General features: G+C 33.3%; 2 protein-coding genes across 2 annotated transcripts; both read left to right on the forward strand.

Moving 5' to 3' along the window:
• The first annotated feature begins 9886 nt into the window (after positions 1 to 9886).
• LOC149515638 (zinc finger BED domain-containing protein RICESLEEPER 2-like) lies at positions 9887 to 11123 on the forward strand. The gene has a single exon (XM_089741766.1). It carries the CDS (start codon positions 10023 to 10025, stop codon positions 11121 to 11123), a length of 1101 nt encoding a protein of 366 aa, XP_089597892.1. The 5' UTR covers positions 9887 to 10022.
• On the forward strand, positions 11038 to 12317 carry LOC149515639 (zinc finger BED domain-containing protein RICESLEEPER 3-like). The gene is made up of 3 exons (XM_089741607.1): positions 11038 to 11726; positions 11820 to 11890; positions 12234 to 12317. Exons 1-2 carry the CDS (start codon positions 11142 to 11144, stop codon positions 11859 to 11861), a joined length of 627 nt encoding a protein of 208 aa, XP_089597733.1. The 5' UTR covers positions 11038 to 11141; the 3' UTR covers positions 11862 to 11890; positions 12234 to 12317.
• The last annotated feature ends 15461 nt before the right edge of the window (positions 12318 to 27778 follow it).

Below are 27778 nucleotides of genomic sequence, written 5' to 3' on the forward strand. Positions count from 1 at the left end.
AAATCTAGCCTCTGTTTTGCAAGAAGCAGAATTGAACAACATAGATCGAGGCCCAAAGTTTCAATCAAAAAAATTTTTTTTTTATGTTTTTTGGCGCTGAGATCCCCATTACTAGGGGTTGTGATTTTTGTTTATTTGGCTTATTTGATCTTGGGTTTCAGAAAGTTTTTTTTTTTTTGAATATTGCAGAATTTTTTTTTATAATTTATTTTTTTAGCATATTTTTTCGATGGCTCCCTCCTTTTTTCTTACAGGTTACAAGCTTTATTTATAGAGCTTTCTGGGATTTAAATCCCAAATTTTCAACCGACTTGATAAACTTTTAGTGGTCAAAATTTATGCTACCAAGTTAGGAAGGGTGTTAGGCAGTTATCGAGGGCTGGCGATGGCTGGGATTTTAGACTTTTAGGGATGGTGCATTTAATGCATTTAGATTTTTGTCAAACATATTAGAAAAAAAAAAGAAAAAAAATACAAAATGGTGTTTACAAATATTATCAATCTTTTATCCTATTTTGTAATTTTCATTTTTATCTTTTCATTTAACATTCCATTAATAGTTTGATTGATAGAAGGTTCATTTCTTATGACAAGTAAAATGTTAGGACTAATATGTTATTTTTAAAGTTTAGGAACCAAGATGATATTCACTTCAAACTTTAAGGATTATGAAAATAATTTACCCTATATATTCATATTGTTTTTATATTTTTGTAATTTTTTTATACTTTTAACCACTTTAAATGCTATATAGTATAGATAATTTGATAGAAAAATGTTCTTTAGACCTATGCTTGATATCTATTACATAATATAAAAGCTATCCCAATTAATTCTAATATAGACAACTCAGCAATGTATTAAAGGATGATTGGGTGGTTAATAGTGGTTAAAACTTTCTTCAATTGCTTCTTGCTTTATTCTCGATTTTTCATTATTTTTCAAACTTTCCCACTTATTTTCTCTTCTCTCTTCTTTTCTTTTGTGAGCAAAGAGATATATATATATATATATATTTCTTTTTTTTAATTTAAAAAAAAAAGTAAAAAAGAGTGATGCATAAGTGCAGTAGGAGGTATGAATTTTTTTTTTAGGTGAGTATTTGTTTGTTGTTATGTTATCAAATTGAGACACCAGGATTTGATTTTGTATGTACTCTACAAATTTTTATGAGGTTTGGACTTTTTTGCATTGTTCTTGTAAATCCCAAATTGCTTTATTTTGTATGTTCTCTGCAAATCCCAATTCTTTTTTCCTCTTTTTTCTATTAAATAAATAGATTATTATTATTTTACTTATTAAGAATTATCAAAATTCAAGCTTTGGGGTTTTTTATCTTTTAGGTAAAAAAAATTAGGCTAAAATCAAAATTGAATTGGGATTTCTGCAATGACCTATTTGAGATTGAATTCTCTGTAAATGGGTAATTTTCCTTTCCCTTTTTTTATTTTCTTTGCATGTTTAGTATAATCGTTTCATATTACGTGCAATTTTTTTAGAAAAAACTCATATTTGCAAACATGATTATAAACCTCTAATAAAGACTTTTTGGGGTTTTAATCGAAATAATAATTATTGAAATAAGGAAAATTGGAATATCAAACGTGTAACTATAGGTTGAGGTTTCTAGCAATCTCAAATATTTTATTGAATTGTCAATTTCTTTCTTTTAGGCAAAATTCAAGTTATTCTGTGAACTTGGTTTTTTGGTTTTTTCATTGCTTTAGTTGGTTTGCTATTTAAATTGTATTTATCATTCAATTTGGATATGGTTTAAGGGTGTTTGGTTTTGTTGTTTGAAGTGAAAGCCCGGCTTTTAACAACTGAGAATTCAAGGCTTTAAGAGGCAAAACTGAATTATGATATATTTTAGTTCTTGAAGAAAAGTTTGGAGGGATAAAATGATAAAAAGGACTTTACAATAGCCATTTGAATTTGTAACTTAATAGATTCCAAGTTTTTCTTTTTAGTTGTATTGTTCTTAGCTACCATATGGCATTGTGATTACATTATGAAATATGTTGTTTTGAAATCTGTTATAATTATTTTGAAAGTTCAACCCTTCATGATTGGCTGGGGGGAATTTGGTGATGCTTGTGATCTAGTTCCATATGTTTTTTGACTTTATATTTGACTTCAAGCCAAAGAATTCTGTTATAAAATGAAATTTTTATGCATAAATTACTAGAATTCTTTTGAATTTTCTTTCTTTTCTCTGGGGGGAAGTTTTTTGAGTGGATTTTCCATGATCTTTAGGTCCATCTAATTATTAAGCATTATTGTCTAAGCTAGCTGCATGTTATCATTATAGTTCTTTCCCTTTGAATAGTTTGTTTTCCACTAAATATAGCCACTGCATGAGGGAAATGTGTACAAGGTGTAGGAAAGTGGTTCCAATACCTAAGATAGAATTTGGAATTCGTATACGAGACCTTGAATGGCTGTGTATTGGAATAAGTCAAGTCTTAGTTTTGTATAAATATGCTGTGAGTGGTTTAATGATGTTGAATTGTTAGTTTATCTTTCTTGCTCTCTTAAGTTGAGTTAATACAGATTCATGAAGTTATTTTACTTTCAGAGTAAGAGGGTTTTCAGAAGTTTTAAACTCTTTTTAAGGTTATGAGTGTCTTCTTAATCAATCAGGTATGGTTGCTTAGAAACCATGGGTGCCTTCTTTAGGTTCTTCTTACTTAACATAGCTTTCTTACAAGTCATTTAGCTTACTTCTATTTCCTTAATTCTACCTTAAGAATAGTTCTAAACCCTAAGTACCTCATCAAGTAATCTATGTAAAAAAGTAAAAAACTATTCTTATATTGAAAGGATATGTGAAAGTTTGTGTCCTATATTATTATTCTTACTAATAATTGTCTTCATCAGATTCAATTCAAGTTTAGAAGAAAAAATTATTTAAGAAAGGTTTATCTACTGCTCTTGCAAATATATACATTGATGCATTTGATGATCATGTACAAATAGAGGTAAGTTTGTCTGAATGGTTGTATCAGTTTCATTCATCTATGACATCTTATTTTCCTCATATCTACATTTCTATAGAGATGTTTAAAATATTACAGTGCTGTTAAAGAGAAGTACCCAATCGTGATAGTTGTAGAGGATACTGAGTAGGAAGCTGTTGCTCCAGTGATTAGGAACAAACTTAAGGGTGTGCCGAAGGCAGTTGCTATTAAGGCCTCTGCCTTTGGTGAGCACAAGAAACACTGCTAGGACAGTATTGCTATCTTAACTAAAGGCAACAAATACTAATATTCTTGCACCCTCTTACATTAAGAATGCCTATGCATCAGTTCCATCAACTAGAAAAAAGTTATTTTATGTTAATAATATTGGAATGAGACAGTATTCTCAAATGTACCCATCACTGCAAATGAATGGCTCAATATCTTTCACTAGATAGCATCTTCAGGCATAAAGTAACTCTTTAGAATGGAGTGCTGATCCCAAAGAATATATGGGTAGATTGAAGGAGAGGAGAACTAAGGAAAGAAAAATGGGTAGGAAACGAAAAGAGATGATTATAGCAAGGCTGAAGGAGAGACAATTTAGTCTTTGCCAAGATCATATTGGTGTCCTGTGTCGCTTTCATCATCCGTAACAAGGAATTGATTTTGCATTTTTGTTTGAAATTTATTTTGTGATTTTGAAATCTTTTTAATATACTTGCTATTTTTGTTTTTGTCTTAGAAAGTCAAGAGAAGGGTAAGAAAGGGAAGACGGGACAAATCTTCCTTTGTTTCGGATTGGCTTCTTGCTGGTTGCCTATGAAGAATGTCAATACCCAGAGGCTCTTCATTGAGGTGGACTGATTTAAGCGAAATTTAGTTTTCACATATTTATAGTTGGATAAAGCAAATCAAAGTTCATATTTACATTTCAAATATCTGTTAAAATAATCCAGTTTTACCTATGGAATTTCTTTTGTTTTCTATTTCCATACCTATATTAAAGTTTAAACGTTTTCGGTTAAGCCATAGCTTTGGTGGGTTATTTTCTTCTTCATTTCTTCTTGGTTAGATCACTTTAAAAGGTATTAATTTTTGATGTACTTAGTTTATTGTGATATACTTTTCAAGCTTTCTTGACTGTGTTTTAGTTGAGCAAACATTTTCTCTTGGTATCTTGCTTAACCGAGTGAACTGGTTTTCATTTTAGGTTTCTAGGATGTTGTTGTCCTAGGTGATTGAGAAATATAAATAATTTTTCCTACAAATAAAGAAAATAGTAACAATCAAATATCATATTCAATTAAAAATATAGACATATGATTGAAAAGTAATGCAATTCAAACATCATGATTTCTTATAAAAGTCAAATTTGCACACTATGTTATACCATTTTGCATTCAGTTTTAAGATGGTACTTGCTTCTAAATAAATAAAGAAATAGATGACTCTATATCTTGGAAATCTCTCGGAGCTTATCAGATACTCATTTTTAGGTATGGGTGAAAAATCTAACTTTTTTCAGTTTCAAGTTGAAAATAATTGACAAGATTGGTTTATTTTCAAATTAATAAATTGTACTTGCACTTAGCGTATCACAAAAGAAAAAACTTATGATAGGATTTTTATTAGAGAAATTGATGTAGCAAACCCTATGTTGTGGAAGTTTATTATGGTTTTACAAAACCTTGACGTCTTTTGTCTTCCTCAAAACTGAAAGTCTGTATAGAGACCTTGGAAGAAAAGAATTTATCTTCTAACAAAGGAGTTCAGTCTTTTTACAATGTTAGGTTACAAACAAGTAATTTCAAGTAAGATTCATCCTTGACTATTTTTATATGACGGCTCATTTAGCTGAATTTAGGAATATAGTTTTGATAATTTTGTTACTTTTTCTTTATTTATTTAGAAGCAAGGCAGTGAAGAATTTTGTTTGTTTGCTTTAAGTTTAAGCCGAATTTGACATCTGCTTAGTGGTTTCTAACTTTAAATTGGATTGTATGGCTTTTTTTCTTTTAATTTAACTCAATTAAAATGTTTTGTATTTAACAATTATACATCATAATTAAGCATTCTTTACAAAAAAAAGTGCATATTTTCGTATATAAGTACAAATGTTGTCATGGAAGATGTAGGATCCTAAAGTTTAAAAATTAGTTGATCCCATTAATAGGAGTAAAACTACCTATTACTACCTTATTATATTGGCTTAGATGAAATTTTATTTGGACTAATCATCTATAATGCTAAAATATAGAGATAAGTGATGGAACTGGCAAAGGATATAGGCTTTATGAAAATCATACTGGAAAGGGGATCCTTTAAGTACCATAAAACTTTAAGGTTAGGTCAAGTGGATTTATCACCTACGGGTCTTTCACAAAGTAGACGGGCAATGATGTTTCATTTTCAAATCTATCATGTCTCACATACGTTGAAGAGAGCAACATGGCTTCTCATCTGTTAACTAGATATGTTTTAGAGAGTTTTTTTTTTTTTGTTACATCAAGAGGGCAAAGCCCTAGTACAAGTAAGGGGGAATGGGAAAGCCTGATTTAAAACCAGGCCCTTGATGTCCCCTCATACATCTTTAGCCATTAAACCAAAGATTTGGAGACAATGCTTTAGAGAGTTTAGAAAAACAAATATCGGGTGCAAGGGTGCCCTACTATAATATCTCATGAAATAGATGTTGGTAAATCTGTTGCATCACATGATATGCCATTAAAATTCATGACAAAGGTCTTGGTCTTTGTGTTATTCCCAAAAATAACAGCTACTATTATTGATAACCACGTTGTTTTATTGTCATGGGAATTTTAATTTGTTTTTTCATATTAATAGTGGGAAGATGACTCTGTCTTATCCTTTGTTATTAATCTGATTCTAAAATAGATGCAATATGATTAACTTAACTACTTTAATTCAACTCCTACAATGACTTGATCTATAAATATTAAATTTAGAAAAATAAAAAGCAAGTTCAAAGGGATTTAATGACCTAAGTGCTATATTTGATGGTCCAAACTCATGAGCTTCTCAATAATAACTAATATCTTTTATCTATGATAGAAGGTTTTCTATGCTTTGTTACGATTATAAAAAATGAATCATGCATTTATTTTGGAATAAGTGGGAAAAAGGAATTTTGGTGTGAAGCAACATAATCAAGTTGGTTTTTTGATTGCTTTTTCCTTGGAATTGCTTATGAAATGATCATCTTCATATATGACAAGATCATTGTTGGTAGTATTTAAGCCATAGTGAAAACACTTTGACGAGTTGAGGTAGCATCCCTGTACGAAAGCCTTAATGCCTTGGTGATCATATTATAATAGCTAATTAAACAATTAAGTTTTTTTTTTTTTTGGTGTTTGTAATTTCTTTTCACACCTCTTTTTATATTTTACATTATTCAATATTTAGACTAACTAAAATATTTATTTTACTTTCACAACGAAGCGTGAATTTGAAACTTAATATAATTAATTTTCCTCATAAAATTAGTCAATAGCGGACCAATTCTTGGTTAGAAGTTAATTGGTTATGAAATGTTGCCATGCCAAATTAGAAGAAACCTTTTAGAGTGAGAATATTACATAACAAAGTTGGGCCAAGATACGACCAACTTGTTGTTGACCCTCTGAAAAAGTAATATAATTTTCTGTTCATACGGGCAACGATTTGTACTTAGTCAATCTCAAAGAGGCACTAGACTCAGCACTTTTTATTATTAACGAATTAATTTATATGACCAATACTAAAGTAAATTATTACAAAGATTTTACTACTAACTTTCTAACCCCATCAATGATTCAAAACAAAGAATTACATGTGAAAGTCTATAAATAATTAAGTTTAAAGTAGACTTGTACAAGGACAAGACTACTCATTTAAATCCGAAGATTCATCCAAATTTTAAAAAAATTTAAAAAAACATTAAAATTCATTAAATAAGTTTAAATATAATTTTTAGGTTCGATTAAATTTTAAGTCGAGTCCTGAACAAAAAAATTAAAGCTCATGTCTAACTTGGCTTTGCTTGAATAAAATATATACATGTAATTAAAATATTATAATTATATAAGTATACATATGTAAATTTTAATTTTAATATTTTATTTAAAAAAATATTTTTAACATTTTATTATATAAATTAAACTTAAAAAGTGGATTTGAGATTTTTTTTTTTTAACTTGAGTCGGATTTAAAAAAATTTTATGACTTAAAATATCGGGCTGAATTGAAATTAGATAAATATATAAATTATTAATACAAAGTATAGATTCAGTTCAAACTTTACCTGACCCATAAACACTTCTAGTAAAATAAAAATTGAAGGAAAAAATGGAGAAAAACTAAAAAATGAAAATATTAGTGAAAATTCCTTTCTATATTTGTTTAATTTGTGAGGTTATAATAGGAATACCTCTATAATGGTTTTTTTTTTCTTCTACCTAGCAATAATATTTTAGATGAAAAGCATTGCCAACAGCCTGGTTGAACTTGTAAGAAATAGGGGTGTAAATGATACATTAGTACTCGCAAGCTACTCGGGTTCGATTCGAAGAAAACTCGAATTCGGTTCGATTATTATCGAGTCGAGCTCGAGCTCGAGTAGCTCGACTTATCGATCGAGTCGAATTCGAGTATTCTTATATCCGGCTCGAGTAGCTCGCGAGCCTAATCGAGCTTTTCTATTATATATTTATTTTTATTATTTTATTTATAAAATTACTTTTTTACCCTTAGCTTAAAAAACCCTAAAATTTTATTTTCTTTCTTTCTCTCTTCTCTTTCAGTTTTTCTCCCCATCTCTCTCACTCACCAACAGGCAACAGCCCTACTTGCGGTCGCTTTTCTTCCCGAATCCCATTCCATTGTCTTCCAAGCTTGTTCCACCCTTTCGAAAGCCCTTTCTCCTCTCTCTAAAAGGCTTGAATAGAACCCATTCAACGTTTTCAGCAGCTTCAACAGAACCCATTCGACGTTTGCAGCAGCTTTAACAGTTTGCAGCTGTTTCAACAGAACCCATTCGACGTTTACAGCAGCTTCAACAGTTTACAGATCTTGAATAGAACCCATTCGACGTTTGCAGCTTGCAGCAGCTTCAACAGTTTGCAGATCTTGAATAGAACCCATTCGACGTTTGCAGCTTGCAACAGCTTCAATAGTTTGCAGATCTTGAATAGTTTGCAGCAGCTTCAACAGTTTACAGATCTTGAACAGAACCCATTCGACGTTTGCAGCTTGCAGCAGCTTCAACAGTTTACAGATCTTGAACAGTTTGCAGCAGCTTCAACAATTTACAGATCTTAAACGGAACCCATTCGACGTTTGCAGCTTGCAGCAGCTTCAACAGTTTACAGATCTTAAATAGTTTGCAGCAGCTTCAACAGTTTACAGATCTTGAACAGTTTGCAGCAGCTTCAACAGTTTACAGATCTTGAACAGAACCCATTCGACGTTTGCAGCAGCTTCAACAGTTTGCAGATCTTGAACAGAACCCATTCGATGTTTGCAGCTTGCAGCAGCTTCAACAGTTTGCAGCAGCTTCAACAGCTTACAGCAGCTTCAACAGAACCCATTCGACGTTTGCAGCAGCTTCAACAGAACCCGATCCCTCAACGTAGCCCTTTCTCCTCTCTCTAAAAGGTAAGCTCGTTCCACCCATTCGACATTTGCAGTAGCTTGAACAGAACCCGATCCCTCAACGTAGCCTTTTCTCCATGACATACTTTTTGAGTGCCATTTTTTTATTAAATGTTTTTATGTTAGGCTTCCAATTCATGCTAAAAGGTGGTTTAAATAAGAATGCCTTAATTAAATACCTTTATGAATGCCTAAATTAAATACCCTTATGAATATTGTGGGGATGCAGATCGAGAACAACAATGAAAGGGGGCAAGGTGTTATAGCTATTTGTTAATATTGATATTCTCAATTCTGATTTGTTTGTCAAACACTATCATATTATACTTTTATTTTTGTTGCAAACTTGTGAAAAGCAGTATGTTCTTTGTGAAGTTGCATTTAAATACTGAATTTTGTAAACCAAAAGTCTCTATATTATTAGTAAGAAAGTAATTGAATTTGGGCCACTTCAAGACTTGCACAATACGCTTTATCAGTAGAAAAACTTTTGGATGGTTCATATTATTTAACAAAAAAAAAAGGTCATTGGCTCTATTGTTTTTAGTCATAATCATAATTGAGCTTCCATATAGTTCATCACTAATTTATTGGGGACTGTTTAATGTGAATACTTTTCTTCTTTATGCATATTAGATTTGTTAGAATATAACCTGACACTTATTTCTAATGAGATTGAGTTAATGTTATATAAATACTAAATAGGCATGTATAATTGTAAAAATTAATAAGAAATATTCATTTTAAGAAATTGATTTTAGAAATTGAAATTATTATCAAAGTAGGTAATCTTAAATTTATTAAAATTCCTACAATATTAGTATATTTTCCCAAAGAATAAAATTTTATACTCTTCCAATAATTTGTTCTCGCAACTTGTTTAGCATGTTTCTGGCAATAAAATTTATCACACATGTTTCTAACAACTTGTTTGCATTATTGTTTGATCCTAAAATTATATTATTGTTTTGATTTATCTTTTTTGTTTTTTGCTATAGGGAGCTAAACATGTCATCAACCACACCGGATATCTTTTCTATACCAGTTCAGCCGACAATAAATTCTTTTACTAGTCGATTTGTGTCAGATGATGGTAATGATTCAATGAATGAAGCTTTAGATGCCACTAATGGTAACACAGATAAAACACCAGTCATTGATGCCAATGATAGAGAATGTGATAATGCTGACTTTAAAGAGTGTGAAGAAAGTAATGAGAAAAAGAGGCAAAAGACATCTGCTGTTTGGTTAGAATTCAAAGAAATCACTCTTTCTGATGGTTCCAAAAAAGGAGAGTGTGTCCATTACAAGAAGAAGCTAGCAATAAATACAAGTAAAAGTACAACTCAATTTAAGAGGCATTTGACAACTTGTGTTAAGAGAAAAATTTTTCAGAATCAACAACAAATGATCAACTTTCAGCCAGTAAACACATGTGGTGATGTACAGATACTACCTGCTCTCACAGATGGCAAGTTTGATATGGTAAAGATGAGAGAAGCAGCTGCACATTGGATACTTATGCACGAGCATCCTTTTTCGATTATAGAAGAGGAAGGTTTTAACATGATGCAAAAATGTGGGATGCCTGAATGGGAAAAGGTATCACGCAATACTATTAAAAAAGATTGCATGCAAGTTTATGAAGCAAAAAAGAAGAAATTAAAGGCATTGTTGAAGACTGTCAGTAAGATTAGTTTGACAACAGATTTGTGGAAATCAAGTAATCAAAAGATTGAGTACATGGTTCTTACAGCACACTTTGTAGATTCTAATTGGAGATTGCAAAAACGTGTTATTAGCTTTGTTCACATACCTCCTCCTCGTCGTGGTGTTGAGATTGCTGATTGTATTTTTAAGTGTCTAAAGGAATGGGGAATTGAAAACAAGGTGTTTACACTTTCTGTGGACAATGCTTCAAGCAATGATGTGGCGATTAGAATTCTTAAAGACACTTTTTCAAGAAATAGGATGTTGCTTTGTGGAGGAAAATTATTTCATGTTCGGTGTTGTGCACATATCTTAAATCTCATGGTTCAAGATGGCCTTTTTGAGATTAAGAATGTGATTGGTGATGTTCATGAAAGTGTCAGTTTTATTAATCAAAATGAGGCAAGACTTAACTCATTTTCTGATATAGTACAGCAGTTACAGTTACCTGATAGGAAACTCATTCTCGATTGTAAAACACGTTGGAATTTGACATTCGAGATGTTGTCGATTGCAATCAAATTCAAAGAAGTGTTTCCGAGACTCAAAGAGCGAGAATCTCATTATGAATGTTGTCCAAGTCATGAAGATTGGGAAAAGGTGGAGAAAGTTTGTGAGATTTTAGAAGTTTTTAATTCAGCCACTAAAATCATATCTGGAAGTGATTATCCAACTTCAAACCTATTTCTGAATGAAGTTTATCGTGTGAAAGTATTGTTGGATAAAAGGATGAATGATGAAAATGAATTTGTTCAAGCAATGGTTCGTAAGATGAAGAGTAAATTTGATAAGTATTAGGGAGAATGTAATTTGTTGATGTTTATAGCAGCAATCTTGGATCCAAGGTGCAAAATGAGGGTGATTGAGTTTTGCTTTCCTCGAATGTACCCTGATAGAGAAGCAAAAGAAAATATTGCTAAAGTTCGAGATGCCCTTTATGAGATTTATGATGAATATGCTCGTGAGTATCAATTTGGCAATGAGCATAGTGCTGAAACTCAAGTGCATGATAATGGTATTAGTGGTATGAATATAGAAGCTTCTTCTTCTGGTTGGTTTGAATTTGCAAATTATGTAAAATCAGTTGAAACTCCTCAACCACAACAATCTGATTTAGATGTCTACCTAGCTGAGGGCTGTTTTATCTGTGAAGGAGATTCCACTAAGTTTCATGCTTTGGAATGGTGGAAAGCGAGCACTTTGAAGTATCGTATTTTATCCAAGATGGCTCGGGATATACTTGCTATTCCTATCACTACAGTGGCTTCAGAAGCTACCTTTAGTGCCGGAGGTAGAGTTATTGATACTTATCGTGCTTTTTTATCTCCTGACACAGTGCAAGCATTACTTTGTGGAGGAGATTGGTGTCGGAATCTTCATGGAGTGAAGAAGAAGAACAAAGTGAGTTTTTTTTATTATTATTTTGTTATTAGGTGACTATCATTGCTTTAATCTAATTTTTAACTATTATTTTCCTTTACTTTATCTATGTAGAAAGAGAAGAAATCAATTGAGATTGCACTCAAAATCCCCTAAAGTGAGGATATCTAATGTCTTCTATACAGGTATGAAATATTATTATTACATACTTTTAATTTGTCACAACATTACTAAAGAAAAATAGGTAGTAGCTAGTCTAGATTGAGCTTTTTGCATTATAATTTACGAACCATAGGTTAACTAATGATAGAAACTCATGTTAAGGTAATTGACAAGATACTGTTTATATTTTTTTGCTCTGATTATAAGACAACTGACAAGATAAAATCCATGTTGATGCTAATGTTAAAAATTTAAAGTTATTGATCATTGTAATAATATTACAATCTTTTTCTTGCGTGGGTACTTTTATCGTTATTCTTATTGTTAATTATAATTTCTTTGTTTTGTAATTATTCTTTTGTATAGGTTTATTGAAAAGCAATATGAGCCCAATGTTCATTTGAAGACATAATATTGTGAAGGCAGCATATGTATTGTTGTTGGTTTGTTTTAATTTATTTGTGAACTTATTTGCTTGGATATTTAATATCTTTCAATTAGGATTTTAATTTCTAAGTTTCATTATGTCTTATATTTGTGTGTTGTATTTGAATCATTTAATGAGACTTTTATTTGCTTAAATTTGGTTGTTATGTAAGTTATTATTATTATTATTGTTGTTGTTATTGTTGTTGTTATCTTGAAAATATAATATTTATTAGGTTTGATAAAAATTAGTTGTAAAAGATCTCGAGCTCGAGCTCGAATAATCGAGTTTTTTTTTCGAGTATAAAAATCGAGCTTTTTTTTATATATTAATCGTGCTTAATCGAGCGAGCTCGAATAGCTTGAATTCGATCACGAATCGAGTTCGAGCTTGAAAAATAAAACTCGATCGAGCTCGAGTCGAGTATCGAGCCCTGAATTGTGAGTCGAGCTCGAGCTCGAACTTCTCATTATTCGGCTCGGCTCGGCTCGTTTACAGCCCTAGTAAGAAATGCAAATCTAAAATTAATTATTGGTCACTTTATTCATTCTCCATGAAAACTCTTTCTTTTTGGGTCCATAAAATTTGATCATCATGGCCTTCATTTGCAAGTTTCCATTTTGTAATAATTTAATCTCAACATCTATTACATACAATAAAAGCAATCCTCAGCCTAAATTTAATTGTATAGATTAGTAATGTCTTAATAAAAATTACATGGACAATTTGGGGAGAAAGCAATTTTAGAAGCTTCTGGATATGTGGTTTTATTGTTGAAAAAACCAAGATTGAGACCAACAGCTAGACAAACAATCGTGAAAAAAGAAAAAAAAAAAAAAGAAAAGGGAAAGCAAAAGAATCCCAGCCTGTGGAGCTGATCTCCATTCACTTCTCTCTACTATATTTTGAACCCGATGCTCGATTGGGGAGTCTCGGAGCTCTTCCTTCTAACTAGGTCTTTGGGCTCATATCAACACTTTGGGGAAAGGAATAGCGATGGATCGATTGCCGCAGGGACTGGACTGGCTTTTTCAAAATTTTTTGATATTAAATCTCTTTAATTTGCATTGCTATAATCTGATTTTACATGCAATGATTTTGATCATGATTTTATTTACGTTTTTTTCTTCCAATTGTCTGTTTTGTTTGTCGCTGGCGTTCAATGAAGTCAACAGATCAAGACATTTAGAAACAAGTTGAGATGGTCTTGTGATTTTACTGATGGGTCTTAAGTTGCAACAGAGCCTCCACCACTCAGTGACTATTAAAGTGAATGAACAAATGGGGATCAAAAGAGGGTACACATTTATTCAGGCTAATAGGGCTTGGTTACCGAAATTTCTTTTACTTTGGGTAATGGTGATGGCTTTTCTGAGCAGTTCGATCAACAAAAAAAAATGGATGCTGACAAAAATTTCTTGATGTATATAGCGTTTTATAAGATTAAATGATGAATTTTCAGTCCTTTTGAAGATGCGATGAATGCGATGTTATAGAAAGCCTAAAGTTATTAGAGGTAATATAACTATCTTCCAAGACAGACAAAATGCTCTACTTGTATATCAATTAATTATCCATTACTTACAGCAGGAATTAAGTAATTAAAGTGTTACCGCGTATAGTGCTTTAACGTTTTCATTGCAGGTTTCAGTTATATATGAAATCTTATATAACAGGTTGAGTGGTGTCACTGTCGAACATATTTTTGAGGTGGTGTCCATGCCCGAAAATTTGAATGAGATGTTGATCTCCTTGGTTCCCAAGTGCAATAATCCCGCTCAGATAGATCAGTTCAGGCTCATAAGTCTTTGTAACATACCCTATAAAGTTATCTCAAAGATCATGGTTCAGAGACTAAAGCTCTTTCTGGATAAGTTGATTTCACTTTTCTAAGCTAGTTTTGTTCTTGGTAGAAACGGATGTGATAACTGCATTATCATTCAGTATCTTGTCCACTCGTTTAAAACTAAGAAAGGAGGATTGGGACATATGATAGTCAAACTGGACATGGAAAAAGCCTATGATAGGCTTGAATGGGGTTTCCTTAGGAAAGTGCTTACCTTTTTCAATCTACCAAAGTCCTGGATTTCCCTGATCATGAGTTCTCTCATCCTCCTCTATTTTCATTTTGATGAATGAAGGAACGTTAGAAAAATTCAAGCCTTCCAGAGGTTTAAGACAAGGGGATCTTTTGTCCCCTTACCTCTTTATTTTGTGCATGAAATTTTTAAGTCTAAAAATTCTTAAAGTTATGGAAGATCGTAAATGGTAGCCTACTAAAAGTTCATGAAATGGACTTGTGCTATCTCATGTCATATTCGCGAATGACATTATTCTTCTAGGTAAAGTAGAAGAAAAAATTGCCAAATCTATGCAGGAGGTACTTATGGGAGTTTGTGATGAGTCTGGGCAGACCATCAATCTAGAAAAATCTTACAAAAGGTATATTACTAACCTTTTAGGCATTAACAAAACCCTTGATCTCGGAAGATACCTGGGTTTTCCTATCTATAAAGAGAGAGTTAGTAAGAATGATTATGCTTTCATTGAAGGTCAGAACAAAGTTAGCTGGTTGAAAGGCAAATTTGCTTTCTCTTGTAGAAAGAATAGTGCTAATTAGGTCAACTATGGAAAGCATCCCCAGTTATTATATGTAATGTAAACCCTTTCTAGTAAGCATTTCAAATGAGTTGGATAAGGTTAATAGGGATTTTCTATGGGAGAAAAATGGGGATAAGAAGATATATGCACCTACTTAACTAAAGTGAAGTGACTAAGAAAAAAAGTAAAGGTGGACTGGGTTTGAGGGAGACTCGAGCCCAAAACCAAGCATAGTTAGCTAAGCAGGTTTGGAGATTTCTTATCAAAAGGATGCTTTGTGGGTTTAAACGCTGAAAGGGAAGTATTTCTAAGAAACTAGCATTATGAGGAAAGATTCTAAAGTGTCGACAACGTGGAAAGCCATGAGATGAGCAGGTTCGATTAGTGAAAAATGTATTGGCTGGGTCATTGGTGATGGCTCTTCTACGAGCTTTTGGCATGATAATTGGTTAGGGTCTGGGAGTTTGAGAGATACTGTTCATGGCCCTGTTAACTAGCGGAAGGATTAAATTTCAACGAGTCAGTGTCTGAATGCAATAAAAAATAATCAACCTCTTCCAATTTTTTTTCAACTCAATGATGATGTTTTAGATAAGATAAGTGCTATTCTTACTCAAGTGGTGGGGTAGGGACAAGATAGTATATACTGGTTTGCATCCTTTAGTGGGATATTCACTATCCAATTTGCATATGACCTTGCTAGAGGAACTACTCTGAACGAGGATAAGGGTCAATGGGAGTGGATATGGAAGTTTTAGGCTTTACCAAAAATTAAGTTTTTCATCTAGCAATGTATGCACTATATTTTGCTTACACATAATGAGCTTGCTAAACGAGGGTTGAACGTCCCGACTACTTGTGTGTTTTGCATGCTTGACGTGGAAAATTTGGCACACTTTTTTTGTAGTTACTAGTGGATCAGAAACATATGGGCTGCCTTACGAGGAGCCTCTCTGCCTCTATCCCATCAAATCTTGGACTATAGATAATGGATAAAAGAAAATGCTTTGAACAAGCACTGATCCATGCATGGTATCCCTTGGTACCTGTTGTTTATCCATATTTTATAGGAGGTTTGGCTTGAAAGGAATAGGAGGATTTTTAGACAAAATGGTGAGACCATTGACTTGGTGAAATTGGCAACTATGAAGGTTGTTGAATTCTTTGTGATGAACCAAAAAGGAGTTTGGGCTCCATTGTAGTCTTTTGTGTCCATCAGGTGTGTTAGTTTACAGAGACAAAAAAAAAAAAAACGAGTAAGAATGAACAATGAGAATATGAAACTAAAAATGTTGTACTTCTTCTTTATTCGATGTAATTTCCTTAAATACAAAAAGATTTTTGCCTAAAACTAGAATAACTACTAGTCACAAGGCATGATTTTCCTATTTGCAAGCCATAAACAAAAACCGCTAACACACAACTAACTTTCCTAAACCACTAACACACATCTAATTTCCATAAACTACTAACAAACATCTAACTTCCATAAACCACTAACACACATTTAATTTTTCATCACACATTAATAGCCCATGTTTGCATAATGTAGCTGATGAGGCATTCTTGCAACACTCTTTCTTGCCTCAATAGCTGCAAAGACCTAGTTTACTTTTTAAAACTTCAAATCTAGCTTTGGATAGGGCTTTGGTTAACACATTTGCAATTTGATCCTTAGTTCTGCAATAAAGCAAACTGACTTCATCTTTTTTTTGCATTTGTCTTAAGAAATATAATTTGATTTTAAAGTGTTTAGTCCTACCATGAAAAATAGCATTATTTGATATTGAAATTGCAGCTTGGTTGTTTACATGAATAGTGCTGGCTCCTTCTCTTCTATGTGTAAATCTGTAAATATCTTTCTGAGCCAAAGTGCTTGATTCACAGCTACAATGGCTGTAACATACTCAACCTTAATTGTGCGCTAAGCTATCACTTCTTACTTCTTTGAGCACTATGAAAACATTCCTAATCCAAAGCTAAAATGAAAACCTATTGTGCTTTTCATGTCATCAACTAAACCTGCCCAATCACTATCAGAGTAACCATAAAGCTTAAAATCCTGACAGTAGAAATATTTGATACCATAATTTATTGTACCCTTAATATATCTGACAATCCTTTTAATAGATTAAAAGTGCACCTCACTAGCATAATACATGAATCATGAAAATAGGCTCACTATAAACATAATGTCTGATTTGGTGGCAGTAAGATACATCAAACAACCAATCAAAATTTTGTACTGACCTTCATCAATTTTGTTTGATCCATTATCTTTGCTAAATTTTTCCTTTTGATTCATTGGGGTATTTGTGCATTTGCAGTCTTTCATGTGAAATTTCTTAAGTATTTTCCCTGCATATTTTTTTTAGCATATGAAAACTCCATCCTGATTTTGCTTCACCTCCATTCCTAAAAATAGGACATTAGACTAAGGTCTGTCATCTCAAATACTTTGAGCATTTCGGCCTTAATCTTTTATTAGCTCCCCATCACTTTCTGTCACAAGCATGTTATCAACATAAATAGAAACTATGATCAAATTAGCATCAATTTCTTATACATAGAATGTAGCTTCACTTTGGCTTTTAACAAAACCAAGACCTAGCAGGTGTTCATTAATCTAACTATACCAAGCCATGGGAGCTTATTTAAAGTCATACAAGGCCTTTTTCAATAAGTAGACCTTTTCCTCTTATCCTTTGACTTGGAAACCTTTTGGTTGCTTGTAATGTCTCCAATCCCACATTAAAAAAATGTATGGATAAGGAATAATAGATATATAGAGATGTAAACCTACACTTGTGAGGCACCTTTTATGAGATAAAATCGTGAGACCTTCAGGTCAAAATGGATAATACCTCACAGATTAAGTGTGAGTCTCCATAAGACTCTGATACCACTTGTGGAGACCCACATTCAGTCAATGAAGTATTGTTTGCTTTGACCCGAAGGTCTCATGATTTTATCTCACAAAATATACCTCATAAGTTTGGGTTTATATCTCTACATATATATTCTTTTTTATCCACACATTTTTTTAATGCGGGATTGAGGGCATTACATTGCTCCACAAAGATCTTTTTCCTGTAAATAACCATTTAAAAACGTAGATTTTACATCTAGCTGGTAAGCCTTCTATCATTTTTATGCTACCAAGGCAAGTAGATTCTGATTGTATCAACTCCTGCTATTGGAGCAAAGGTCTCAAAGAAATCTACTCCAAACACTTGAGCATACCCTTTCACAACTAATTTTGCTTTATATTTATTTACAAAACCATCTACATTAATTTTGGTTTTGTAAACCCATTTGACACCTATAGGTTTTTTGTGTTGAGGTTTGTCCACCAACTCCCAAGTGTCATTCTTTTTAATCATTCTAAGCTCCTCTTTCATTGCTTTAATTTGCTTGTCATCCTTTTCTGCCTTTTTAAACTCTGTAAGCTCAAAAACAGCAACATTGCACCTTTCACAAATATCAAACAATGGCTTTGTACCTCTGACTGGTACTTCATCTATGTCATCCTTGGGATTTTGCTGAAACTTTGAATGTTGCTCCTTTTTTGACTCCTTCCAATTCCATTATCTATCCTCCATAAACTTAACATTTTTTATTCATAAGAATTTTTCCATTTTATGGTTGAAAAATTTTGTAAGCCTTGGATAAGTTATTATATCCAATAAAGACTCCTGGTTCTACCTTTTTGTCTAATTTATCTCTTTTTACATGTGGCATATAAGAAAAACATAGGTAACTAAAAATTCTTAGATGCTGCAAGTCTGGTTTATAACTAAACCATGCTTCAAGTGGAGTTCTCTTTTGCAGAACTTTGGTTTGTAGTCAGTTTAGTAGAAAGACTACTGTGTTTGCAGCTTCTGCCCATAATTTCTTTGGTAGCTCCTTTTCATATAGTATACACCTTGTCATTTTTATTATGGTTTTATTTTTCCTTTCACTTAGTCTATTTTACTGTGGAGTATAGGGTGTTGTGCTCAATACCATCTTTTTTTACAAAATTCATTAAACCTGTCAAAAATGTATTCCTTTTAATTATCTGACCTTATTACCTGCATTCTCAAACTACTTTGATTCTCCACATATACATTAAATTTCCAAAATACACCAACAACCTTAGATTTGAAGTTAAGAAAATAAATCTAATAAAATCTAGTATAATCATCAATAAATACTTTATAGTACTTACTGCCATTTAAAGATGATATTTTTTAAGGTCTTCCTACATTTATGTGAACCAATTGAAGCTTATGTGTTGCTTTTCATGCAGTTTGAAGAAAGAGACTTTTGACTTATTTGCCATACTAACAAGCCTTACAATTTATCATATTCTCTTCCAGCAATGGTACTCCTTTCACCAGATCATGTTTTTGCATATAAAGAAGTCCAGCATGATGGAAATGTCCAAGCCTTCTATGCCATAATTTTGCATTGTTTGTGTTAAAGATTTGATCAAAACTCCTTTAAGTAGAAGCTCAACGACTTTGAAAAAACATAAACAAAGCTCCTCTAATCAGAGGCTCAACGACTTTGAAAATGAATAAACAATGCTCATCTAATTATAGGCTCAACGACTTCGAAAATGAATAAAGCTCCTCTAAACAGAGCCTCAATGAATTTGAAAAATAAACGGCTCCTCCAGTCAGAGGCTCAACGACTTTGAAAAATAAATAAAAGACTCCTCTAATCGGAGGCTCAATGACTTTGAAAAATAAATGGCTCCTGTAATCAGAAGCTAAACGACTTTGAAAATGAATAAAGCTCCTCTAATCAAAGGCTCAACGACATTGAAAAAAAATGACTCCTCTAATCAGAGGCTCAATGACTTTTGAAAAATAAATTGCTCCTTGACAATCATGTCCAAAGGAGTTGAAAATCGTGTTTGAAAGAATTTCAGGAAATTATGCCCAAAGGTCTTATAAATCAACCCTGATACCGAGAGACATCCTATTTCAAGGATTAGAAAGTTACCTAACAAGTCTTTTCTTAATTTTGAAAATATCTTCACATTTGTCTTCTCTATGTGGGGTTTTGAAATACCTCTGCTTCTTGAATTTATGTAGTATATGCTATGCAATGCATATAAAATTCAATGCATGTTATGCAAATGTTGGCTAATTAACTCTTATTCAATTGTGGTACTCAAGTTTCTCAAGCTCTTTTCTTGGGCCCCGAACCTTTGATTCTTCAAAGACCCAATTACGCTGCTCTTCTAAGATTGAGCCAATATAGCTTTCAATCATCTCTTCAACTCACATTCTTCCTGTATGAAAGCTCTTTCCAAATTCAATGACCTTATCAAGAACTGAACATCTCGATTCTGCCTTTATTACTCTTGACTTTTTCAATATAATGTAAAAATCTTTCATGCTATTATTCATTCATCAATCATTATTTCAAACTCAAAAAGTAAGAATGCATTTGCACATTTCTTCCATTGTAGGGTATTAAGAAGAAAAGAATAAGAATGGTTGAGAAATAGTCACAAAAAAAGACTCAAAGAGTGAAATAGAATATCTTTTATTAGAAAAATGTTGGCAAACTTTGGCCAAGAAAGAACTACAAGGATGAGTATGAGGACAAAGCCCAAAAATAAACAATCGGATAATCATGATAACACATCTCAAAGTTTTTATAAAAACCTAACTATCTGATGTATTTAACAACTTAGAGCTCTTTCGAATTTGCTAGTCTCCATGTCAATGAATTTTCAAATTTGATGTTGTATTCTCCCTATCTAAGCTACCTTTTCAGGATTTCAACTTAGATAAACCCCCTATGACTCAAACCAACCTTTTAGGGTTTTTGCCTTAAGTCTTCCTTTTTCATTCACTTTTTTTTCCTTTTTTTTCTTTTTTCATTTTCATTTTTTTTCAAGCATAGTATTTCTTCACAACATCAGAATTTATAAGATGGGGTAAATCATTTCCATCCATCTCAGTCAGTATCAACGCTTCACCCGAGAAAGCCCGTTTCACCACATACGAGTTTTCTCAATTCAGAGTCTATTTTTCTTTATTATCGTGCTGGATTGAAAAGATTCTCTTCAAGACCAACTCTCCTTCTCAAAAGTAATGGGGTCGAATCTTTTTATCATGAGCCCTCATCATTCTTCTTTGATATAACTAACTATGGCACAGTGCAGTCAATCTCTTTTCTTCTATGAAATTTAACTGTTTGTAGCGTTCTCAAATTCATTCAGCTTCTTCCAACTCAACTTTTTTTAGAACCCTCAAAGATGAGATTTCCACTTTCATTGGTAGTACAACTTTCATCTTATAAACCAAAAAAAATGAGGTTATCCCAATAGAGGTGCACACTGATGTTCGATATACGTGCAATGCAAATGGTAACTTCTCATGCCAATCTTTATAAGTCTCAGTCATTTTCTTAAGAATTCTTTTTATATTCTTGTTGGTTACCTCAACTGCCCCATTCATTTTCGGATGGTATGATGCCGAGTTATGATGCTTGATCTTATATTGAGCACATATTTCTTGCATCATCTTACTATTTAGATTCTTTGCATTATCTAAAATAATTTTTTTTGAATGTTCATATCTACAGATGATCTCTCTCTTTATGAACTTGTAAACCACAGATCGTGTTACACTTGAATATGATGCTGCCTCCACCTACTTTGTGAAGTAATCTATCATCACAAAAATAAATTTATGCCCATTAGAAGCCTTTGGGGTGATAGGACCAATGACATCCATGCCTCACATTGAGAATGGCCAAGGTGGTACCATAACATGTAAAGTAAATGGCGGAGCATAGATCTTATCAGCATATATCTAGCATTTATGGCACTTACGAGCATAGTCAATACAATCACTCTTCATTGTCAACCAGTAATATCTTGCTCTCATAATTTGTCTCGTCATCATATGTCCACTGGTATGTGCCCCATAAATTCCATCATGCACCTCTTCAATGATTTTTCTCGCTTCAGCCTTACTTATGTACCTTAGTAATACTTGATCCCGACTTTTTTTATACAAAACATCCCCATCCAGGAAAAAGCTCATAGCCAACCTTCGGATGACCCTTTTATCATTTTTTGTTGCTTAGACTGAGTATTGCTGATCCTTAAAATATTGTAGGGTATCGTAATACCAGGGCTTCCCATTTTTTTTCTCTTCTACATTAGAGTAATGCGCTGGCATATCCTTAACATCTAGCTTAATGGGCTGAATATTAGTATTGTCATTAATTCAAATCATTGCAGCTAGAGTAGCCAATGCATCAGTAATCAGATTCTCTGCTCAAGGTAAGTGGTCAAATTGGATATCTTTAAATTGTTTCATCAACTCTAAATTATACTTATGATATGAAACGAGTTTTGAATCTCTCATCTCCCATTCCCCTTTCAACTGATATATACTAGAGCTGAGTCTCCAAACACTTTTAATACTTTCACTCTCCTAGCTATAGCAGCTTGTAAGCCTATGACGCATGCCTCATATTTAGCAATATTATTTATGCAATTAAAATTTAACTTTGCTGTTACAGTGCAATATTGTTCTTCTAAAGAGATTAGAATTGCCCCAATTTCATATCCTAAGGCATTGGCAGCTCCATCAAAATACATTCTCCAACACTTTTCTCTATGCTCCCCTTTCTCCAGTTGGGAAATAGTCATTAGGTCTTCGTCAGGGAATTCCAACTTCATTGGTTCATACTCTTCAGTAGCACGATCTATAAGAAACTCCGTTATAACACCTTCTTTTATTACCTTTTGGCTCACATATATAATATCATACTCCGAGAGCATTACTTGCCATCTAGCAAATTTTTCAAACAAAAAAGGCTTCTCGAAGATATATTTAATTGGATCCAGTTTTGCTATGAGCCATGTGGTATGATAGAGCATATATTGTCTGAGTCTTTTGGTAGTCCATGCTAATGCACAACACATTTTCTCCAATGAAGAATATTTGGACTCGTACTCTGTGAACTTTTTACTCATATAGTAAATAGCTCTCTCATTTCGGCTAGACTCATCTTGTTGCCCCAGCATACATTCCATTGAATTTCATATACTGTCAAGTATAGAATTAAAGGTCTTCCTAGAACAGGTGGCACCAACACTAGAGGGTTTAATAAGTATTGCTTAATTTTATCAAAAGCCACTTGACATTTCTCATTCCATTTTTCAAGATTATTCTTATGGAGAAGCTTAAATATGGGATCATATTTGTAGGTAAGCTGAGAGATAAATCGAGAAATATAATTCAATCTTCCCAGAAAACCTCAAACTTCCTTGAGTGTACTTGGAGGTGACAAATTCTAAATAGCCCGTATCTTATCTGAATCAACTTCAATTCCTCTTTCACTTACCACAAAGCCTAATAACTTCCCTAACTTTACCCCAAAGGTGCATTTGGTTGGGTTTAGCTTGAGCTGGAATCTTCTTAATCTCTCAAATAACTTTTTGATGCTGGTGACATGATCTTCATCCTCACAAGATTTTGTAATCATATCGTCTTCATACACCTTGATCTCTTTGTGCATTATGTCATGGAAGAGTGTTACCATGGCCCTTTGACATGTTACCCCAGCATTATTTAACCCAAAAGACATGATCTTGTAGCAAAAAGTTCCTCACATAGTCATGAAAGTGGTCTTTTTCATATCATCTGCAACCATTTTTATCTAATTATACCCTAAAAAATCATCCATAAAAGAGAAAATTGAATGCCTAGTCGTGTTATCTACCAGTGTGTCGATATGAGGTAAAGGAAAATTATCATTTGGACTAACCTTATTCAAATCATGATAGTCTACACATATTCATACCTTTTTATCTTTCTTAAGAACTGGTACTATATTGGCTACCCACTTTGGATACTTAGCCACTTGTAGAAAACCTGCATCAAATTGTTTCTTCACCTCTTCTTTGATCTTTAGTAGCATTTCAGTCTTCATTCATCTCAGTTTCTATTAAACTGGCTTACATTCTGGCTTTAGGGGCAATCTGTGCTCCACTATCTTCGCGCTCAGCCCTAGCATATCTTGGTAAGACCAAGCAAATACATCTACGAATTCTCAAAGTAGGTTTACCAATCGTTGTCTATCTCCTGATGAAAGTGAAGTGCCAATTTTGACATCTTTTTTATTCTCTTCATCTTTTAGATTCACTAAGTCAACTATCTCATAATGAGGCTCAATTGGCTTATTTTCTTGTTTAATCAATCTCATTAGGTCCGGAGGCATAACATATTCCTTAGAATTCTCTTCATTATCAAGTTCATCAGTGTTAATTGAATTTTCAAAACTAACCTCTTAATTGTTATCATAATTATCTTCATGTTCATTTAAAGACCTGAAATTAAATGAAATGGGATATGTTGGCAAGATGTGTTTAGAAAGATGAAAATAATGAAGACATAAGAAAAAATGAATGAAAATGCATCCTTCCTAATTTTTATTAAAAATAATAAAAGATAAATGGCCCAAACAAGAAAGATCACCCCAATACCTTGGGCAATAGCTATTGGGATGTTACAATTACATTATATTAGTTTCAAAAGTCATAGGCATCTCGATGGCACTTCAATTATTCAGCTCATAACTTGGCGGACAAAGGTGAACCCACCTCTCTTGATTAAGCCCCACTTCATCTTCAATAGCATTAATGGTTAATTGGGCAAAAGCCTTTTCACACTTTTTCCTATATCTGGGTACATGAATCCTCCAAGTCTGAAAGTTTTATACAGGTATGGGATGACCATTAGTCTTATTATTTTTCCTGCTGGCCTTCTCTTGATCTCCCATTCTACTACCTCATAGCCTAGGTCTAACCTTTCACTATTGTATATCACTGTCAAGGGTTCTTTTATTCCCTACAAGTTCTTGCCCAGCCCTAATCTTGGATACCAGCCCTTATTGATGACTCGGCTCATTACTATCCTTGAAAAAGACTAATTTTTAAGTCTTTCACCTACATAATTAACTAGCTCAAAAGATCAGTAGAAGCATTTTAATGCTTCCTCGATAGCCTCTACATATAGAGTATTCAATGGTTGGGTTAGTAGCATGTCTTCCTCCCCAACTACTACTACTAATTGACCTTCTACATTAAACTTCATCTTTTAGTGCAAGGTAGAAGGCACAGCTCCTGCCATGTGAATCCACGACCTTCCCAATAGACAGTTATAGGATGGAGAGATATCCATTACTTGAAACTTTACATTAAAAGTGCATGGCCCAATTTGTAAGGGCATCTCGATATCCCTCAAGACTTCTCTTCTGGTCTTATTAAAAGCTCTTATGATCATCTGACTATCTTTCATATGAGAGTAGTCAATGGGTAGCCTCACCAAAGTTGACATAGGCATGACATTGATAGCAGAGCCATTATCAATAAGGACCTTGACTATGATGTGGCTCTTACACTTGACTGTGATATGCAAAGCCTTGGCATTTCCTTTTCCCTCCAAGGGAATCTCATCATCGCTGAACGAAATGTGATTCGGCATAACTAGATTTCCAACCAGGTGATTCACATATTCAACAGATACATTATGTGCCATGTATGCCTGATTCAGCACTTTTAACAGGGCATTTCGGTGTGGCTCTGAGTTTAGTAGTAGTGATAGTAATGAGATTCAAGCTAGAATTTTATTCAACTGTTCAACAACTGAATACTCACTATGTTTTACCAGCTTCAAGAATTCATAAATGTTTTTTTTTACATCAGCTTCGGACGATCTTTCTCGGGTTCTACTTCAGGATTATTTCATCCTTTTTTTTCTTTGGCCTTCTCTCTTCTAGCCTTCCCTAATATTTTTGGAGTGTAGCACCTTCCATTTCGGGTAATACCTCTTACACCAGTTATATTGGAAGCGTCAGCTTTAGAGACTTTTTTTTCCCCTGAACTACTGTATCATAACCATATCTTTAATGTATAACTTTATCATCTTTGTATGAGAAAGGAGTCGAAACTTTAATAGTTATTGACCTGGGAATGAGTTTGTCTATGATTGACTTTGGCTTGTTCCCATAATGAATTGTCACTGGTTTTGGAAACAGCTTTGCAGGCTTATCAGTCATGGACACCTCAATACCTCTTAAGTCTTTTCTTTTTTTGAAGACTTCCATCTAGTATGAATCCAAAAGTTTTTGTACCTTTTGGTGAAACTGTTTATAAGTTTTGATAGAGTGGCCTATTGCCCTACTATGATATTTACAACTAGTGCCAGTTATATATACTCCATGATAACTGTGTGAACTCACTAGTTGTATTATGTCAGCTTTTCATAAAATATCAAACAGCTGACTAAGAGGCGTCTTAATATCTATCACTTTTTTCTTCACATGATGCTCCTGTTCTTCACTTAGAGCATTCATATTATGATTAGGCAAGGGATTGCCACTAACATTTGGTGCAGTCACCCCTCCTGTATCAAAGCTAATCATTTCATCCTTGATTAATCATTGCACTTTGTGTTTCAGGGCAATGCAATTTTTGATAGAGTGACCAGTAATCCTATAATGGTAGTCACAATGAGCTATGGGATCGTACCACTTGAGGTAAGGTGGCTTGAAGGGTTCTAACTTACTAAGAGCAATCAAATGACTGTTGTAAAGCTCCCGATATAATTTTGTATAAGTCATTGGAATTAGGTCAAATACAAGTTTTTCATGAGTAGTTCGTTGCTCCCGTGAATCACTCATTGGGTTAGTTGGACGAGTTTGGGGTCTTGGAGTAGGTGAGTGTTAGGACTATATGCAGTGTTCTGAGGCCTAAGAGGAGGTTGATATGTTTAGGGATAAAGTGATTGTACAAATGGTTGGTATGGGTAAAAAAAATGTTATTTATAGTAGGGTAATATGAAAAGTATCCTTGTAGTGAATAGGGTTGATAACCCCAAAATTACTATCTATCAAAGCTCACAACTTGAGCTTTAGTCTCTCTCTTCTTCGGGACTCTCTTACTAGATGCTTCAGTTTCTTCTAGCTTACCATTCTTGATGGCACTCTTGATAATTTCTCTCAAAATTACTATATTAGCAAAATTTTTTGTTGCATTCTCTATCCTCTTTTCATAATAGGAAGGTTTCAAAGTGCTAACAAACAGCACTGTGGTCTCTTTCTCAGTCAGAAGAGGTTGTAATTGAGAAGTTATATCTCTTCATTTCTGGGCGTACTCTTTAAAAGACTCATTTGCCTTTTTCTCTAAGTTTTGTAAAGATAAACGATCATGAGCCAAATCGATAATATGTCGATATTGACTGATGAAGTCATGAGCCATATCACTCCAAGAGCGAATACGGGTTCGTCCAACTGAACATACCATCTAACAGCAGAGCCTGTAAGGCTATCTTGGAAAACATGCATCATGAGTTTTTAATCATAAGCATGGGCTGCCATCTTTCAATAATATATGGTGATATGAATTTTTGGGCACTTGGTGCCATCATTTTTTTCAAATTCTAGTACTTTGAACTTATGAGGAATGACCACATCAGGGACTAAGCAAAGCCCAACAGCATCAACTGACCCATAGAAACCAATTTCTTCCACAGCCCGTAGCCTTTGTTCTGGCATACTAATTTTGGAGTTTTCCTGAGTTTCCACCACTTTTGCTTTTTTTTTTCTCCTTCTCTTTCAAATCATCTAGATCAAGAATCAATTCTACTGCCCTTTCAGTAAAAACAAGATTTACATAGCTATGATAATGCCCTAGGTTAGAGGCTGATGGCATTCCAGGATATGTAGGATATGCAAAGTGTTGTGGTGGAACCTCTTGTGTAAATTGGGCTTGAGGTGGACCAAAATCTAGAGGGTACAAAGGGTCAACCACTTCTTGTAATGGGGGAACTTGTTGGCTTATATTTTCTTCAACTCTTTTTCC

The sequence above is a fragment of the Durio zibethinus genome, chromosome 12 (genome assembly GCF_047325235.1).
Source record: "Durio zibethinus cultivar Kanyao isolate XHJ-2024 chromosome 12, ASM4732523v1, whole genome shotgun sequence".
In the NCBI taxonomy this organism is placed as follows: domain Eukaryota; kingdom Viridiplantae; phylum Streptophyta; class Magnoliopsida; order Malvales; family Malvaceae; genus Durio; species Durio zibethinus.

Excerpts from the sequence above, each read along its gene's own strand:
- LOC149515638 (XM_089741766.1), top strand. The coding sequence starts at position 10,023 with ATGATCAACTTTCAGCCAGTAAACACATGTGGTGATGTACAGATACTA.
- LOC149515639 (XM_089741607.1), top strand. The coding sequence starts at position 11,142 with ATGTTTATAGCAGCAATCTTGGATCCAAGGTGCAAAATGAGGGTGATT. Across the intron at positions 11,727-11,819 it reads GAGTGAAGAAGAAGAACAAA|AAAGAGAAGAAATCAATTGA; the intron begins GTGAGTTTTTTT and ends TTATCTATGTAG.